This window comes from Rissa tridactyla, chromosome 3, assembly GCF_028500815.1.
Source record: "Rissa tridactyla isolate bRisTri1 chromosome 3, bRisTri1.patW.cur.20221130, whole genome shotgun sequence".
Taxonomy (NCBI): Eukaryota; Metazoa; Chordata; class Aves; order Charadriiformes; family Laridae; genus Rissa; species Rissa tridactyla.
This window is the reverse complement of record NC_071468.1, coordinates 30,156,262-30,173,859: the sequence shown is the minus strand read 5'-3', so window position 1 is coordinate 30,173,859 and position 17,598 is coordinate 30,156,262. Positions and strand designations below refer to the sequence as shown.

The 17,598-nt window shown below is 43.1% G+C and overlaps 1 protein-coding gene across 2 annotated transcripts in view; it reads right to left on the bottom strand.

Annotated features, from left to right (window-relative positions):
- PRKCE (protein kinase C epsilon) overlaps nucleotides 1-15,059 on the bottom strand; it is a 299,087-nt gene extending 284,028 nt beyond the window's left edge. For both annotated transcript variants that reach the window (XR_008465766.1, XM_054197203.1), the window contains exon 1: nucleotides 13,896-15,059. Coding sequence is in view for 1 of the 2 variants with exons in the window: in XM_054197203.1 (XP_054053178.1) it covers nucleotides 13,896-14,243 (348 nt within the window). In the remaining variant the exon portion in view is untranslated. The remainder of the gene's footprint in view (nucleotides 1-13,895) is intronic.
- Between the last annotated feature and the right edge of the window lie 2,539 nt (nucleotides 15,060-17,598).

The following is a 17,598-nucleotide window of genomic DNA, read 5'->3' as shown; positions in this document are numbered from 1 at the left end:
TGACACTTCCTTTTAGGAATGTTGCGACCATGACTATGCTCAAGATTCTCCAGACTCAGATATTTTGCTAATGAATTTCATTACTACCCGAGACAGATAAGATCTATGTATCACTACATGTAAGTCTAAAGCAGACAAAGGCCTCTTCTGGAACCACTGATATAAAAAGCTGGGTTATTCATTTATGAGAAGACTTTACACCTGAATTATGAGTGAATGCCAACCCCCTCATTTCCCATTACTGCCATCCTCATTTGTTTGAGGGAATTATGTGAATGGAAATAAAGGCAAAAATTACAGAGGAAAGAGGAGATAACGTGTTATATCACAAGTAGATGCAGGACAACTAAGTATGTAAAAACTTGTCTGACCAGTTCACAGCATGCAAGATTATGATGAAGTTATTACACATTATCTCATGGCTCATGAAAACTTCAGACCATAAAGCAATCAGAATCAGGAACACTTTGTGCACTGTGAAAATTAATTCACCAACTTCACCTGTTACCACAAACACTAAGGAAAACCAAGCAATACTGATGACAGCCATTTTTATGTTGTGACCTGTTATGACATTTTGAAACTTTTATTTAAATAAAGCCTGCTGCAAATATGATCTTCCTTATTTGTATAATCTGGTCTATGACAAAGTGGCTTCACTTTGTTGACCATTCATCTTATTACATGTTTCTTGGTTTGGCACACAACCTAAGCTTCAGCCTCTGTCTCTGCTTACTCATGTGAATAAAAACACTCTCCCTTAACTACTCAGTTAGACAACCACTGCTTCCCCAAGGGCCACTAACTACATTTTTTAAATTTGCAGTAACACAACATTTATTGCTTTTGCATAATTCTGTTCTGAAAAGTATAGATTTGTATACTGTTATGCATGTTCTATGGCTTTTGCATATCAATTCTATCTTGATACACAGGTACAAAACATTCATAGATCTTATGGTGCAGTTTATGACCTTATTATCCAAAACTGAGGCAATAAGTTTTACAATTTTACAGCACAAGCTCCTCCAGGAAGAAACTATGAATTTTTTTTTCTGCACTACCTAACACATAGTGAGCATTGTCAAAGAGAAAGTAATAATTCCTACAGTCAAAACTGTCACCCTGCCAGAATGTATGCATCCACGTTCTGAGAAGGTTTCAGCACTTCACTCCTGTCTTACTGAGGATATCACTAGCATCAAGTACATTTTCATAGGTGCATAAAACGTCTCCAAGACTTCACATTATTTGCATTGTAAAGTTGATTAACGGTGCATAAAGCTTATATACAGGGGTTCTGTAGACCGGCACATGGCTGCTGGGAAGCAGCTTTCACTTGCTAGCCTGCAAACAGGGTGCAGGGCTGATTCACAGCTGCTGGAGGAGCTGCAAACTTTTTGGCTGCTCTGCAAAACATTCAGCCTGTAATTTGTCTTACTGATCACTGCCACAATTACGCCCAGGTCCCAAACTGAAGAAGCCCACACAGTCCAGTGGGAGACTGCTTTAGGAGAAGACGCTTCACCAGACCTGCCCCCATTTCTCACTCTGCCTTCCTTGCATTTCAGTCGGATGTTATTTTGACCTCGATCTTCCAGAAACAGCAAAAAAGACAAAATGACATTCTCACACTTCACATCTGATTTTAAATCTGATTTAAAAAAAACTGTAAACTTTGGATTACGCTAAGGATTTTGAAAGCTGTATGGTATTAATAACACTGATATAGCAAAACAGCGCTTGGCTGGAGAGAACACACATTTTAAACAAAATAGAACAGTTGGAACATGTTAGAGGCTGTCAGTTTGATGTCCAGAGTACATTCAAACAAGGCTAAAGATCAGTTGCATTTTATTTGTTCAAATATCCAATGATTTACTGTTGGTTTATTAATGAAGTATCAGTCAGAAAAAAAAAAAAGTTAAGGTTTTGGGTTTGTGGTTTTTTTTTTTTTTTACTTTAAAAATGCTCTGAACAATTCCACTTGTAAGAAAGCACGTATGTAACAAACCAAAAAGAAGGCTCAGTAGTCAGAACTAACCGTTCTGACCAACGCATTTACAAGCAGTTCACAATGCATTCACAAACTCATTCAGAAACAGATAAGACACTGAAATAACCACTGATGAAAAGGCAGCTGGGTAACACTTTCAAAAGACTGCTGAATCAGGAGCCTAAATTTTTCATGTGACTTCCACATATTCTGAAAAATACATGAAGCGCAATATTAAACACAGAAGGAATTCAATTGATGGTATGTAACTACCTGCCTCCCTAACTCAGCCAGTAGCACAGAGGAATCACTATGTATGCAACTAACTGATACATGTACTATCAACAGTTTCAGCAACAGTTTCAACCCCTCAAAGAAATTCCCATTAAAATCAATATAGGAACATCAGCTTTGAGTAGGTGTGCAAGACAACTTATGCCCTCCGTCATTAGTGTATGGCAAATGCTACAGGCTTAAACTTCTTTTGTGTTTCTTTAAGGAATATTGGGTTTTGCTTACTCACACACTTACTTATCAACAAAACCAACACAGAAAATTTTTTGCTTTTTGCACTGCACTGGGCTATGACATATGGAGGTCAACCATACCCGATCTATTTTTCTATATCATACTACTGCTGTACAGTGAACACCTTTCAAAAAGGGATCAGGACCTGTTGTGGTTTAACCCCGGACAGTAACTAGGACCACACAGCCGTTCACTCACTCTCCCCCCGAGTACGGTAGGGAGAAGAGGGAGAAAAAGGAGGAAAAAAAAGCCTTGTGTGTTGAGATAAAGACAGTTTAATAGAACTGTAACAGAAGGGGAAAAATGGTAAAAGAATACACAAAATGAGTGATGCAATACAATTGCTCTCACCACACAATGATGGACTGCCCAGCCCATCCTGAGCAGCGATCGTGGATTCCTGCCCCCCGACCAACCCCCCTTTATATACTGAGCATGACGTCCATGGTATGGAATATTCCTTTGGCCATCTTGTCCTGTCTATGCTCCCTCCCAGCTTCTATGGGAAGCTGAAGAAGTCCTTGACCTAATATAAGCATTACCTAGCGACAACTAAAACAGTATGTATTATCAACGTTATTCTCACACTAAATCCAAAACACAGCAGCTAATAGGAAGAAAGTGAACTACCCCAGCTGAAACCAGGACAGGACCCCACAGCCATACTAGATGATATATACAAGAAGGTAATATGATATCCCCTGCCCAAGGCATCCTGCAACAAACAGCAAAGCAAACACCAAAAATGAGCATGAACTGGCAAGAATGGAGCACCTAAAGAGATCATAGGAACTTGTCTAACGTCATGGTGTCTGGGCTGCTAATGCACCATGGAATTGTTAGAAATCAGTTTAGCTGAATTTGTATTTTAAAACCTTTTACATGGCCTTATAAAAAATGCACATGCAAATCTACCTGCTAAATATGACCACTAAACCAATATTCTTTTTCAAGTAATGGGCTTTACTATATGTGTGTATATATATAAATAAATAAAGTGTTGCACAAAGGTCACCAGAAAGAGCTACAAGGTTTTGCTCTTTAGGTGAAAAGTACTGTCACTTGCTTCTGATGCAATCAATGGCTTACGTTTCTGCAAAATCATTGCGAGAGGTTAATAAAACTCTTCTTTCCTCTTTCCCCCTCTCAGAACCTTGACACTGATCTGAGAACTTGCTGGCACAAAGAGTAAAGGTGTGGAATAAAACTTAACAAAGCTTATCTCAGCACAGTGACATTAGTAGATAAGATTAACCCTATATATCATGTCTGTATTTGATTATTGCACTGGTAGTGCTCTAACACAGCTATTGATAAAGAAAAAAGCTCAAATGTAATAATATAGTTAATACCAGCTTTCATGGAATTACACAGAAAAATCCTATAGTTCCCTAAAACTGGGGGATCTCAGATATTCTTAAAGCTATATGGGATACTTAGAAATAACCATGGACTAGATAAGGGCTGTACCTCTAAACCTGTCAACTCCTTGAGGAGAAACACCACATCATGCAAAGTATCAGGATCACCAAATATCTCCAGCAAAATTTGCACTGTTGCCTCTCCCCTTGAGATTTGAGTCAGAGACACCAAGCAAAGCTGAACTGATAGGCAGCTACTAAGCCACTGCTAGAGCCTTTCACACTGGTGAGCATTTTCCTATTATTTCTTTTGGCTTCCCCAATCTGCCTGTTTTGACTTGTGCTTGAACTGTAATTTTTTGAAGACAGAAACCATAATTTTGCTTTATATTAAAAAAAACCAACCAAACAAACCACAGACACACACACCCCTCCCCAAACAATACTAGGTATTTTCTGTGATTAGGAGTCCCTGAAAATCCCAACAGTCAGCACCACGTAAAATTTTACAACAGTGTTTCCATTGCTTGGAAGAATCTAGTTTTCAGGGACAGATCATGTTCCTTCAACACCCCACTGACTCTGTTAAAATCAGACAATTTTGCTTGAAGTTCAAAGCTACCATATTACGCTTCCTCCGTCAACCCTTCTGTAGTATACCTAACTGGAAACTCAGTGCTTCACTTCTGATCAACGATAACTGCTCCGATGGCCACTAGTCTGATCACTTAGTTCCCTGCTGCTTGCTGAGAAGCACAGTAGTGACATGCTCTGGATGAGAGCAGCTGGGCAAACCCCATAGAGCATCATGTACTGAAGATGCTTCTGAGTCCTATTGACATGAGCAGCTCACTGGTCCACCAGAGTAATAGTAACAAAAAGAGGGAAGGAGATGGAGTGGTGGGAATAACAGCAATATGGATACGTGGGAAGTAATAACAAGAAAAATGAACAAAAACTTAAAACAGACAGCCAGGACTTGAGGACAAGGTGACAGTAGTGGATTAAGAAGAAAAGAAGTGGGCCACGAGGTCAAATGTTCAAGAGGTGTCAAGGCACTATCCGGTTATAAGGAAGGAAAAGGCAAGGAAACTCAGAGGGAAAGAAAAAAAAAAATATTCCTCAACAAATCCAACTAGAGCCATGTAAGAATAAGAACAAAGTGGACATAGCATGAGTGACCTTTAGCCTTTCCTTTTCCAACACATTCTTAGACTTTGTTTTCAAAGACCGTGGATCAATCTCACCTTGAAATAAAGGGAAGTTGACAGATGCTGCAAAGACTTACGCAATGAGTAGATATGGTCCCAGCAAGAAAACTGTACTTGCAATAGGCCTCTGTAGAGATCTATAGCAGGACATTTCATTCATGTAGCCTGACAGCATTGCCAACATCGAAATCTTATGTAATCCTGTAAAGGTCACCCTATCATTCCTTGACCATCTCGAAGCCAGAACAGATAAAGAAAGATGGAGAATTGGCAGCATGAAGACAGAACAGATGATGAAGAGGAAACTGAAAGAAAACAAAGAAGGAGAAAACACTACCATTTTGCTGACTTCTAATCTGTTAAACAAAGCAAATTGCAACCATTTCCTCAACACCTATGCAGACTATGTATCACTCTTCCCTTCATGTGTTCATCACCATTACATCTGCTTCATGGCTACCATGTCACTATCTAAAGATACTTACAAATATTAACATTGACAAAGCCACATATTTTTTAATGACATTAAAAAAGGCCAAGGTACCAAAGAATTAAGAGCTCTAAAATGCCTAAGAAACCCTGGTCCCCCATGCTAAGAGGCTTGATATGTATTTATATGGTAAAGTACTGAAAGATAGTAAGTTGGAAACACTGAGTTTGCCTACTCTTCATTTTAGATACAGATATAAAATGGGGGCTAACTGTTCAAACAATGCAGACGTGAAATTTATTTGGTAACATCTAGCCATTATTCACACTTTTTTGTTCCGGCCTGTGATGAAATTGCCCAGCAGGACACCAGAAACAACCAAAATGATTCTATTGTCTAGAACAATTAAATCAGCTCAAGTTAGCCAATATAAGGCAGAAATGGCTGCCTGCAAGCCTCCGATGGAATCAAGCTTTGCCTTTTTTAATTCTAAAAGCAATGGTCTTTCTTCACTTCTGTTCTTCAACAATTCAAGCGCTACAGAGTTCAGTAGTGGAAAAACTCTTAGAACTGTGTAGCATTTCTCTAACACTGCTTCCAATAAAATAAACGTTAAAATTACTATTAGATTTAATGGGAATGTGCCAATATCACTAGGTTTTTTAGCTGTGATATTCAGAAATATGAGAAATCTTGGCTTCTGTAACTTCTGTTAAATCACAGAAATGATAATTTAAGATTTTTTCACTCTTAGAGCAATGTAAGTTAGAGGACACTCAGAAATCAACTTTACTAGCAATTCAAGCTACTGACTATGAATAATGATCAGAGTAGATAATAATTCTGCAGATGTTCTTACATCATATTAATTTGCATTTTGCTTTACTAAAATATAGTGCAAAGTACATAACTGCCCTTAAAGTTACCCAATCTCCAGAATTATTTATTAGCTTTACAGTTGAAGTTTCATATTAATATTGCCGAATATATGTTTCAAATCTTCTAGTGACTGCCTGCCAAATAGGAAAGCAGTCGCTTACAGATGCAAGGTTAAAACTTCTTGTCAGCCTTCAGCAATGACCGCTTTACTCACAAATGGTAGAAACTCCTGTAACTGCCACAATTTGCATGACTCACAAGGGCATGCAAAATATCCCCATTCTTCACATCTTGCTCTGTCTAGCTTCTGCGAGAGACAAAAGGGTTTGTTTAGTGTGTGTCCCCCCCCAACTGGCAGCTTTCCAAGCTGTCTTTGGACTTCTGATTTTATTCCACATCCAGATAGTCCCAGCCCTACCTTTCCACATGGATGGAGGGAAAGTCTCTTCTCAGTCCTCTCTGACCACAGATTTCCCATTACTTGCATAACCCATCGTTTCCAAAATCTCTCTTACCATGAACTGTAGATGTCTTCCTCTTATAGTCTAATAACTGTGGTGAGGGAAAGGGGCTTAAGCCCGTACTGGGTAAAGCAAAACTGAATCCAACCAGCCAATTACAGGCAGAAAGACTCTCACCTCTAATTTTTTTTTTTATAAATTGTATTCACAGCCTCCCTTCAAAATCTGAAAATGCCTCAAAAGTTCATTTTAAGGGAAGTTTAGTTAGGGAGTGGAAACTAATCGCACTTAGATGCCAAGTCCTACAATTACAACTTAAATCAAATCCTCATTTCGGCAGTATTTAAAGAATTCTGGATAGGGAGGGCAGAGATTTAGTTTTGATGTCCGAGGAAAGCAGAAACCAGGCTTCCATGTGCAAGATTTGGAGAAGAATAATAAATCAGTAAGAATAAAATGAAAGTAAAGGATGTTGTTAAATGTTATTTATTCTCAGTTTTCATTTGGAACACAGGCCCCAGTTGAGGAAAGAATTTAAACACATGCCTGCATGAAATGCAGTGAACCCAGCGAACCCAGTGAGATCAGTGGTTTACTCACAACCATGAAGTTCTGCACAGTGTCTATGGAACTGCCTGAGCTGGAATAATGATACTCACTGCCTAAAAACTGACGCAAGAAGGACATGTAGGAATCCTTTTCACCCCACTTGGATGTTTCTTAACTCCAGGTTTGAACTAGTAACTATGAACTGGACTCTGTTACCGGTAACTTTGTTATAAAAAATCCTTTCTGCAGAGTTCAGTAGAATTGATTTCACTACTTGGAACTTCATAGCAGTATAGGTATTGGTATTAGCAACAGTAGGATGAGATTCTGATCAGTCGTGGGATCAACTCCTGACCTACATGTATCATAATTCAGTGCTAAGTGAAATGCATGCTTTACTACACACTTTTCATGCCCTGAGCAATTTTTTCACATCTGAAGTGAGACTTCAAAAGCTATACAATGAGCAAAGCAGGCCAAAAAACCCTCAAAAAATCAGGTCAGTGAGCAACATACGGCCTTCAGCTAGTCAATTTGCCTATGCCAGATCATCCCTGTCTCCTACATGGGCAGCTTTCTGCTGTTGCCAAAAAGGCAGCTGGAGTATGTGGGGCAGCAGCAACTATTCATTACCCTCCTCCAGGTTTCTCTCCATGCCTCATCTCTTCTTTCCCCACTTTGCCCTTTCCCTCTCCCTGCAGTAGCAACCGCAGAGGCAGCTTTTTCCCCCTCTGTGGCTTCTCAGCAGGCTGGGAAGCACTTCAGGTAAGCAGGAGCTGTTAGGAGAGAACATTTCTAGCAGGGAGTAGGAGTAGATTTATGCAGCTGTAGAAAGGGATTGATACTGAGATAGTGGGTGAGCTGCGTGGTGACTGTACCACATCCCCAGCAGAGAGGGAAAAGAGGAGGCACAGGATGGAGACAGGCTGGGGGAGAAGGCAAGGAAGACCCCTACCTGTACAAAGTGCTCTCCAAAATCTTCCATCTCCTCCTGACAAGTACCTACCCTCACGATTACGCCCAGTCCCTGTGAAACTCTGCTGATCCCCTGCAGCTCACTCACCTTCGCCCCCCAAATCTGACAGACCTTGCTCAATGACAGCCTTGTCGTGCAAAAGCCTATCAAACAGGACAGCAATTTCCCTTTTATTTCAACAAATACTCTTCTGACAACAATGGTTTTCAGCAGCCCATGAACCACAGTTTAGATGAGATGTAAAGCTTTTACAAGCAAAATCCTAGGCCTTTCAACACCATCAGCACAGATATCTAAGTTTAGCCAGTAGATGAAAATAAAAATGAAAACATGCTACAACCACACTCTGCTAGCCCAATGCCACTCTTCAGCAGCATATGGCACAAGCAGAGGTTAACCTGCAGGGTGACCTGCACTAAAATGACCACAGTTCCACTCTGACTGCCAGCTACAACAGTTCACCTGCTGACTGAAAGGAGTTCCCACTTCAGCAACAGAAATGGCATTTAAAAAAAAAAAAAAAAAACAAAACCCAAACAAACAGAAAAACTCTGACAAGCTCCTATGCAGTCTTTCCAGTTAATTCCGATCACAGGCATGGGAAGGAGACAGTTCTACTTCTCACATCCATGGACAGTTCACTGGTCCAAGGACTCGGAAGACTTTTAATCCCTCCCCTGCTATTGCCTTCCTGGGTGAACGTAGGCACCTACTTCTCAATTCCTCAAAGAGAAGAAGGAATATCGACCTTTCTCTAAAGTGCTTTCTGATTTTCTAACATATGACATACTTGTTACTGTTATTTCTCTTATGAGAGGTGGGCATCATGACTTTCACAGTGCCATTAACCTAGGTGTCTAACTTTATGAGCTGCAACTTAAAAGACCTAGCCTTTCCAATAGGAAAACATCTTCAATAGTACACTGTAAGCATGATGTAAAAATACATAAACCAACAGTTCAACAAATATGTAAAACAGTGTACCTCTTCTCCACGCCATTTCCCGTAACTCATCATCAACTTGTTATTGAGATATTATACTCATCCATAACAAACTTGCTTTATGCAATGGTGGCCCAGTTGCATGACTAACTTCACATAGATAAAATAGAAATATGAAAGGATGCTTTTAAAAAAAGTATGATGTTTTAAATTTAGATCTTAAGAAGCAACACTGAAGAGAAAAAAAAATAGATATGAAAGATATTTAGGACTAGCAAAGAAAAGCTCACTTAAATCCATGAGGTTTTTTTCCTGACAGTGTCAGGGATTTTTTTAAGACAGCAGAATATTAAACTTGTTTCATTAACCTAAATATAGCTGTAAAATATTTTCAGTGGAAGTACAGGCTTTTCTTGCTAAACGTTGTGATGTCCTGACTGATTTAGTGAGTTCTGCTACTTAGCCCACAAAAGGATTTCTTAGGACGACTCAGTAAGTTTTCTCATGTAGAGCCGGGCTAATGACTAAGACCCTCAGATGGAGTCTTTGGCACAGGTCCAATCACACTGATTTCATCTATCATCAACTCTGGAAAGTGGACTTGAACTCAGAACCCATACTACCAATCATCCAAACACACAAACATTGATCCTGCTAATTCACAGGAGTGTTACCACAAGGCTAAATATCAACAGAATTTTCCTTCCCAATCTCAATTCTACTGATTAAAACGTAGCCCCATTACCAACTGAAGCGCAACGTTTACATGTGCCACATGTAAGAAAGCTAACAACATACTTCATTATTACCTGAATTATCTAACTCAAAAAAATATAACCACGGCTTTCATGTTAATAGTTTGTTTTTCAGTCAGAACTTGCAGGTTGTTTATTGTTCTGTATTTCGTATTTTTCAAAGTGTAAGTTCACCAACATCCTCTTGAATACTCCGTGCCATTCTGTATAACATTTTATGTGCTTAGAGAAAAGCCTGTAATGTCATAAATCCAAAGCTCTCTTTAAAACTGCAGTGTAGCCACGACTAAAAGAATCTGCAAAACTGACACTTTTACAGTGCTACGTCAGTATTGATGCACCACTGGAAAAGCAGCCATCTTTTAAATTGTCACTATACCTTTTTTAGAAACCCAAACAAATACTTTAATGTTGATCTTTAAAACAAAAAAAAAAAAGTATCTATTTTGTTAACGGCTTCCATACAATAAAATCTGAACCACTATTTTAGGCCACAACTTTGATTTTTTTTTTTTTAAATATATATATTCAGGGACAATCCATATAATAAGCTTAAAAATAATTTTTGCAACTGCTGGATACTCTGTAGATAAAAGGAACCAGGATTTTGCATATTTATCTGACTTGTCCTAATACAATAGACGCTATCATGATTTCGAGCTTTGTACTTGTTTATCATTAGTGTTTCCACTGTAACCATGGCATCAGTATATAGCACAGGCTTAACAGTGAGAAAAATACCCAGTATTTTCCTAAAAAACTCATCTCTTAGAAAAAATACAAGGATTTGCACAATGGCAAAACCCAATCAAAGTAGGTGAGCTGGCTAAAAAGAGAAACAGTTTCTTTTTTGGGGAAAAGAAACAAACCATTATTTCTTTGCAAGTCTTTTTTGCATTTTGGACTTCTGACAAGAACCTAGAAATATATTACAGGATAAGTAACATAACCTTGACCCTAGTGCAGATATTATAAAACAAATATTGAAATTTCCTTACAAAAATACATACTGTATTATATGAGATGGAAAGCATTAAAGCTATTAATATATTGACAAGAGCTGTTCTCAGCACACGAGCATTTTCTCAAACCTATTTAAATAGTGACAGTCCAGTCCTGCAAGAACTGTTGCATCATTCTGAAGGTAGAGAGGGGCAGCAGTGCAATTACACCAAACACACTGAACAACTGTGTGGTACCCAGTTCACACTTTCAGGATTGCTTAAAGGGAAACCCTCAGAATGGCATAAGAAGATTTATGGTCTCCAAGAGTGTTTCTTAGGTTGCATTTATTTGATATTGCAGGCAGTAAGGAGGAATGGGTTCCTGTGACTGCTGCTTTTCATTTGCTTATTTTAAGTTGGGAAAGAGCGCTACAAAAGTATCTGTCTTTAATGCCAAGAGTGAATTGAAGGAATTAGTCCTCTCATTAAACAGAAGAAATTGACTGTATCATACCAGCAGATCTTAGCCTAATGTTGGTTTAGGCCACGTGCACCTTCTGTGTACTGTGAAACCCATTCATTTCATAGGCAACTTCTCTTTTTCAGATTTTAATATAGACTCCAGACACTGATTAAGATACCAATAAATCTATTTACTTCACTATGGACTCTATAGAGATGTCATGGCCACAGGCCTTATTTTAACTCAGTGAAATCAGACAAAAAACCAGCGTGACTTTGTAAGAGCTTGTTCTCTGAAGGTCCCTATCTATTAACAATCCAATAAACACATCACAATTATAGTGACACATTCAGTAAATGGGAAAATTTTGGAAAGGGTAAAGCACAATCCTGTAAACACTTGCCTCCTCACCAATTCTAACTCTGATACAGGGAGGGTGGTGTACGCTGTGTATTATATGTACCACACAAACACAATCCACACTGTGAGGATTTACTGCACAAAACCGAGGTAAGTGATGCTTCAGAAGCTGCATTATATTGAGCTGACCAGTTATGATCCACTGCCATGTCCTCAATCCTGTCACATCAACAGACAACAAGCATAGTCACTCCCCCGTCTCCTCCCACCCAGTGAACGCTGGACAGCAATGAATCCTGGTGCAATAAAACACAGCATTTATCTGATTCAGCTATGTAGTTCCTCCCAGATCGTGCTTACAATGGGCCTCAATCTGTTAAATTCCACTATTTATCTAGGGAACGTGTTTGCATGTTGGACTTCACCTTAAAAAATCAGAGCCAGGACATACCCCAGCACACCAGCCCCACCAAAATTCAAACTTGGCATCTGCAACTTGCAAGGTCCTTCCAGATTTGGCGACAAACTCACAACGTGTACCATACACAAAAAGAACATATGAAATTATTATTCTCTCACTAAAAACCTGTGATGACGTTCTCATCCCACTGGTCTCAAAAATGAAACCCCCCTTGATTTCAGGAGAACCACAACTGGATTATCATTCAATCCAGGTAAAAGACATCTGCAATAGTGCTGCATTTGTCTTTTCATGAGTTGGCTATTTTTCCTCTCCCTATCACCCAGTTTTACCATCTGAGCTTACTAATGTGTAGCTTTTTAGAGCATCAGAATAATCTAGATCCTAATTATCACAATGTAACATATGTATCAGAGGTAAAAAATATTTTAAAGTTGTAAACATAAAAGTTTAACAGTAAAGTTATTCAGCATAAATACAGCCTAATTCTTTCACGCCTTTCCATCATTCTGACATCTCTTTATACCACTGCATTAAGTAAAGAAGACCCAAAGAATACATGAAACTCAGAGCTATTAACTCTCGCTATTTTTACTTTGGTCCTGGGTTCTTTGTCTCTTTGCCAAAGAAATACTGCCCTGACTACTATCCTTGACCATAACAAATAAATACATAAAAATATGAGCATACACATTTCAGATGGCTGGTCAAGCAGGGCACATTTAAAATGAGAAGACAGCTACTTTTGTTTTATTATATATCGTATTTAAAATATATAACTTTTAACTGTTTACCTGCAGAAATGTGAAATGTGCACATTCATGTTTCCTGTGGGGTTTTTTTTCTTGTTTGTTTGTTTGATATTTCCGTGTTAAATCACAGTACCTGAGGATGTCAGATCAAGGATTTTCCAGCTTTTTTTGTACTCCCACTGAGGCATGTTAGCCTCTGGGTCTTTTAAGATGTTGTAGCTGTTAGATACATTGTTCATATAGGCAATAGAATTTGTAGAGTTGGGGCCAAAATCCCAGGACCCTTTTATCAGTTTCAGGTATTCAAGAAGAATTGTATTAGCTCTATGCATAAAGGTGTAGATCATCTGGGGGAAGGAAGGAGGAGCATCAGTGTTGATGCAGTGAGCTTTCAAGTGATACGAAGACCCTGAAGTGGCTCGTATCAGAGGTCAGGTCTGCATTTTTAAGGCTTGTCATTGCCAGGCTGACCAACAGCGTTCACACTGAAATTATGAACTCGGTCTAAATGCTGGATCTGGGTTTTGCGGTACTGTTCTGTTTGGATGCATTTGGTTAGGGTTTTTCAAACACAATAAGATAAGCAGACTTGTATTTATGTAACGTAATTTCAGAAACTGACATGGTAATTATGCATCTCTTACTTAGATTCAGCATATTTTTCTTTCCTCCCGTGCCTGTAGACCACATGCATTAGATATACAGTAACCATGACTATCTCAGTATAACAAAGCGTGGAAATAATGAAAAGCCTCCAGAGCCATTACATGCCCTTGGCAACCTAGCTCTGCAAGACAGATGTTGCATCCAGAGCCATGCCACTGAAAATCATATGTACATGTATGTATCTACAGCGCGAACACTTACCCAGTCCTCGAAGTGGCGGCTCCCGTTCTGCAGCAAGTCCTCAAACTGTATAGTGCAGTTAGCTACAAAATCGTCATACCCGATGGGGGCATCATGGAAAACAGCCATCTCTATCTTCCTGCCATTACAAACGTCGGTGACAAATTCATCGTTCCAAGCAGGACTGTTGGTCTTTTGCTTGGTTGAGGTCTGCCCGATCCTGGAGTCGTCCACATTGAGGGCTATGTACGGGTCCAGCAAAAAGGTCTGTGGCCTGGGACCCACCGCATGCCTCAGAGACCACGCCGTAGGTTTCAGATTCACCGCCTCGCAGATCTTGATTTTCAGCAAGCCATTAAAAACCACCATGGCTGGATGGCTGCACTTTTCCCGGGATTAAACACTCGCACAACGCACTCGCACCGGGAGGGAGGGAGGAAGGTCTCGCCAATAAATAGGAGGGCAGGTCTGGGAGCGGGGGAGCAGGATACAGTGCGGGTCTCTTCGCCTTGCTGCTGCTGCCGCTGTTACCTTTGATTATTTAGCCTTTGCTCTTGCGACACCCAGTGAATACATTTATTTTCTTGCCCGTGTTTCTAACGGAAAACAAGGGAGGGGGGCCGCCGGGGAAGGGGAGGCGTCCGCGGCTGCAGAAACCCCCGAATGCAATCAAAACCCGAGCATAATCAACCCCTGGGGCGAGCAAGAGCCTTCTCCCTTCACCTAGACCATAATCCTGGATCAGGCTTTGCAAGAGGAGGCAGAGCCGCGATCCCAGGCTCCCGCACACGCCAGTCCTGCCCGTGCCGCCGCACAACAATACACACACACGCACACTCACTCACTCACACACACACACACACACACGCAAATCAGAAACACCGGCCGACCCACCAGCCCTGCCTACTGCACAGCCTCCGCTCAGCAAACATCCACCCGGGGACCTTCCATCCGCGACGGAGCCCGAAGCCGCCCGTCCTGCGCCGCCTCCTCCTCCCCCTCCACCGCCGCCAAGGCCGAAGACCCAGCGGAGCGACCCCCGCGCATGGGGTGTCGGAGGGGGGACTGGGAGGGGGAGCGACGGCAGCGGAGCAGGGCCCCGCGGGTCTCGGCGGGCTCCGGCTTGGGCGGCCGCCGCCCTGGCGATGGGCAGAGCCGCCGCCGCCGCCGCCTCCTCCTCCTCCCGCCGGCCGCCCCCCGCCCGCCTCCCTCCCTCCCTCCCGCTCGCCGGCCGCCTCCCTCCCTCCCTCCGCTCCTCTCCTCTCCGCGCCGCCGCCGCGCCCCGCAGCCCCAGCCCGCCTGCCGGTGCCGCTCCGCCGCTCGCTCCAGCGCAGGAAATGCGCAAAAGACGTCAGTGTGTGTGTGTGGTGCGAGTGTGCGGAGGCAGCCCCGGCCCTGCGGGGGTGTGAGTGTGTGTGTGTGAGAGTGCGTGTAGAAAGTTTTGCCTCTCGGGGGAGCAACGCGGCCGCCGCCACCGGCTGGGAAACCGCCGGGGCCGCTGCTCCCGCGGGCCGCCGCTCCTCCGCGGGGGGCCTCTGCCTGCCTGCCTGCCTTCCTCCTCCCTCCCCTTCCTCCTCCTCCTCTTCTTCGCAGGATAAAGTGTTGAACCGAGCGTGGAAACCCCCCCCCTCCCGCCCCGTGTTAACGTGCGCGATCACCGAGGTCCTGCCCCCGGCCGCCGCGCGGCGCTGCCGTTAACCGCCACGGCCGCTTCCAGCGCGCCTGGCGGCGGCGGCGGCGACAGAAGGTGGGGGGTGGGAAGGCCCCTTCCCACAGGGCCCTTCCCGCTCTCCTCTGCCTGACAGCGCCGCCCCCGGGACCCCTCCGCTGAGCCCGACGGGGAACCAGCCCGCCGAGCGCCGGCCCCGCCGCCTGACAGAGCCGAGCCCCGGCCCGCGCCGCCAACCGCCACCCCCCCCGGCCCCGCGGCCCCCGCCTGCCCGCCCGCCGCCGCGGCGGCAGAGACACCGCTACGTCAGCGGGGGCCGGGCCGGGCCGGACCGGAGGAAGAGTTTCCCCGCGGTGTGCGAGCGCCGGGAAGTGCCGTCCGCCGCCAGGGGAAGCGGCCTCGCCGGGCCCGCCCCGACCGGCCCGCGGCCGCCCTTCCCCCGGCCGGGAGAGGCGGCCTGGCTTGGCCCGGCCCGGGGAAGGGGGGTGGCAGAAAGCGCCTCTGGAACGGCTGTCACCCCGTGGCGGTGGGTGGCCGCCAGCCCCTTTGTCTGTTGCGGGTCACCTGGCCCGGAGGAGCCGGTCAGAGCTCGCCCCACCTCAGCCCCTCGTTGCCCAGCGCCTCCCCGCTGGCCCCGGCTGAGGGAGGGCACCGCGGGGCGCCGGCCGCCACTGCCCGACAAAGGTACTGAAATGGGGGAAAAAAACTTCTTCCGAAAGGGCAAAAGGGTGTTCTCACTATGTGACTGAACGTTATCTACATGTCATGTCAGATTTCAGTCATTTTCATGACCGTGGTACCACAATACTGTATTAAATAACTGGGAAACTGCGTAGCCTGGCTTTCCTCCTCCTCGGAGCAAACATACTCAGGATCTAGATGGTTTCCTTTGGTGAAAACCACTACTGCCTTATTTATTTTTAGTTACTGATTTTGCCAGTCTTTTGTGAGAAAGTCACTGGAAAAGGGCTGGACTTTGCCCTTCGATGGGATTTGAATTCACTGTAACTCCACAGGAGGAACGGAGGGCCAGCTGTGGCACCCAGGAGGGCGGCCGCGGTTCTTCGAAGGCTCAGGCCATGTAAAAAAAAGAGAAACTCAATTGCATGGATCCAGTTGAGTAAGGATATAAAAGATGAGCACCCAGTCCTTGATCTGGACCTGATTTTCCTGACTGGAGAGCAAAGAACAGGTGATTATGGATTTCTACGGGTAATGGCGCAGGAGGCAGGTGTTATATTTGGAGCTGATGAAATAGCTCCAGTCTGTGCTTCCAGAGTAGTTTCCAGATAGAAGATACTGAAGCTAATGAAGCCTAAGGGTCAAGAGAGCATTCGCGTCAATGGAAGAAAGACTTTTTGCTGCCTCTTGCCACTCAATCTACTAGTCAAAGTAGAAGTATAGTAAAATCTCCATGTTCATTATCATCTTGATAGTCCCCAAGCAGAATCCTTTGATACAAAGCTGTGATATGGAGCCAATTACAGGAAATGTCTTCCTTTGCAATTCAGCCTTTTCTGGGCTCACGGCAGCCGTGATACATCTATCGCGTTATTTCTGTAAAGGACTGTACTTGCAGGCCCCGCTAGAAATACGAGAATCACCTACTCTTTTCCTCCCACCCCCATTCACAGCCTAGCACTTACAGTACTATATATTAAGCTATATGGTCTTACATTGGTGTGTCAGAAGGAACTCAATAATCAAACCTTTCTTCTGGATGTGTTTGTGCTGTTTCTGGATAACAGTAATGTAAACAATATGCGCAATTTTCTTAGATATTGGAAAACATACAAGCCAAACTGATACATTGTTTAATTTTTTCTGTTTATTTTTAAGAGGCCTGCAACTGCATGTATTCCAAATGCCCAAGGTAAGATTTAAGTAAACACAGTCTCCATGGGGAGTTTAATGACCTAGCATCTCTGTGAGATCACACACGCGTATTACAAAAGTCTGAATAAATACAGACAGTATTAATGCAGCATACAATATAATATAAATAAACCTTATATTTGGCTAATCACATATACAATCTACTGCCTGCATAGCTAG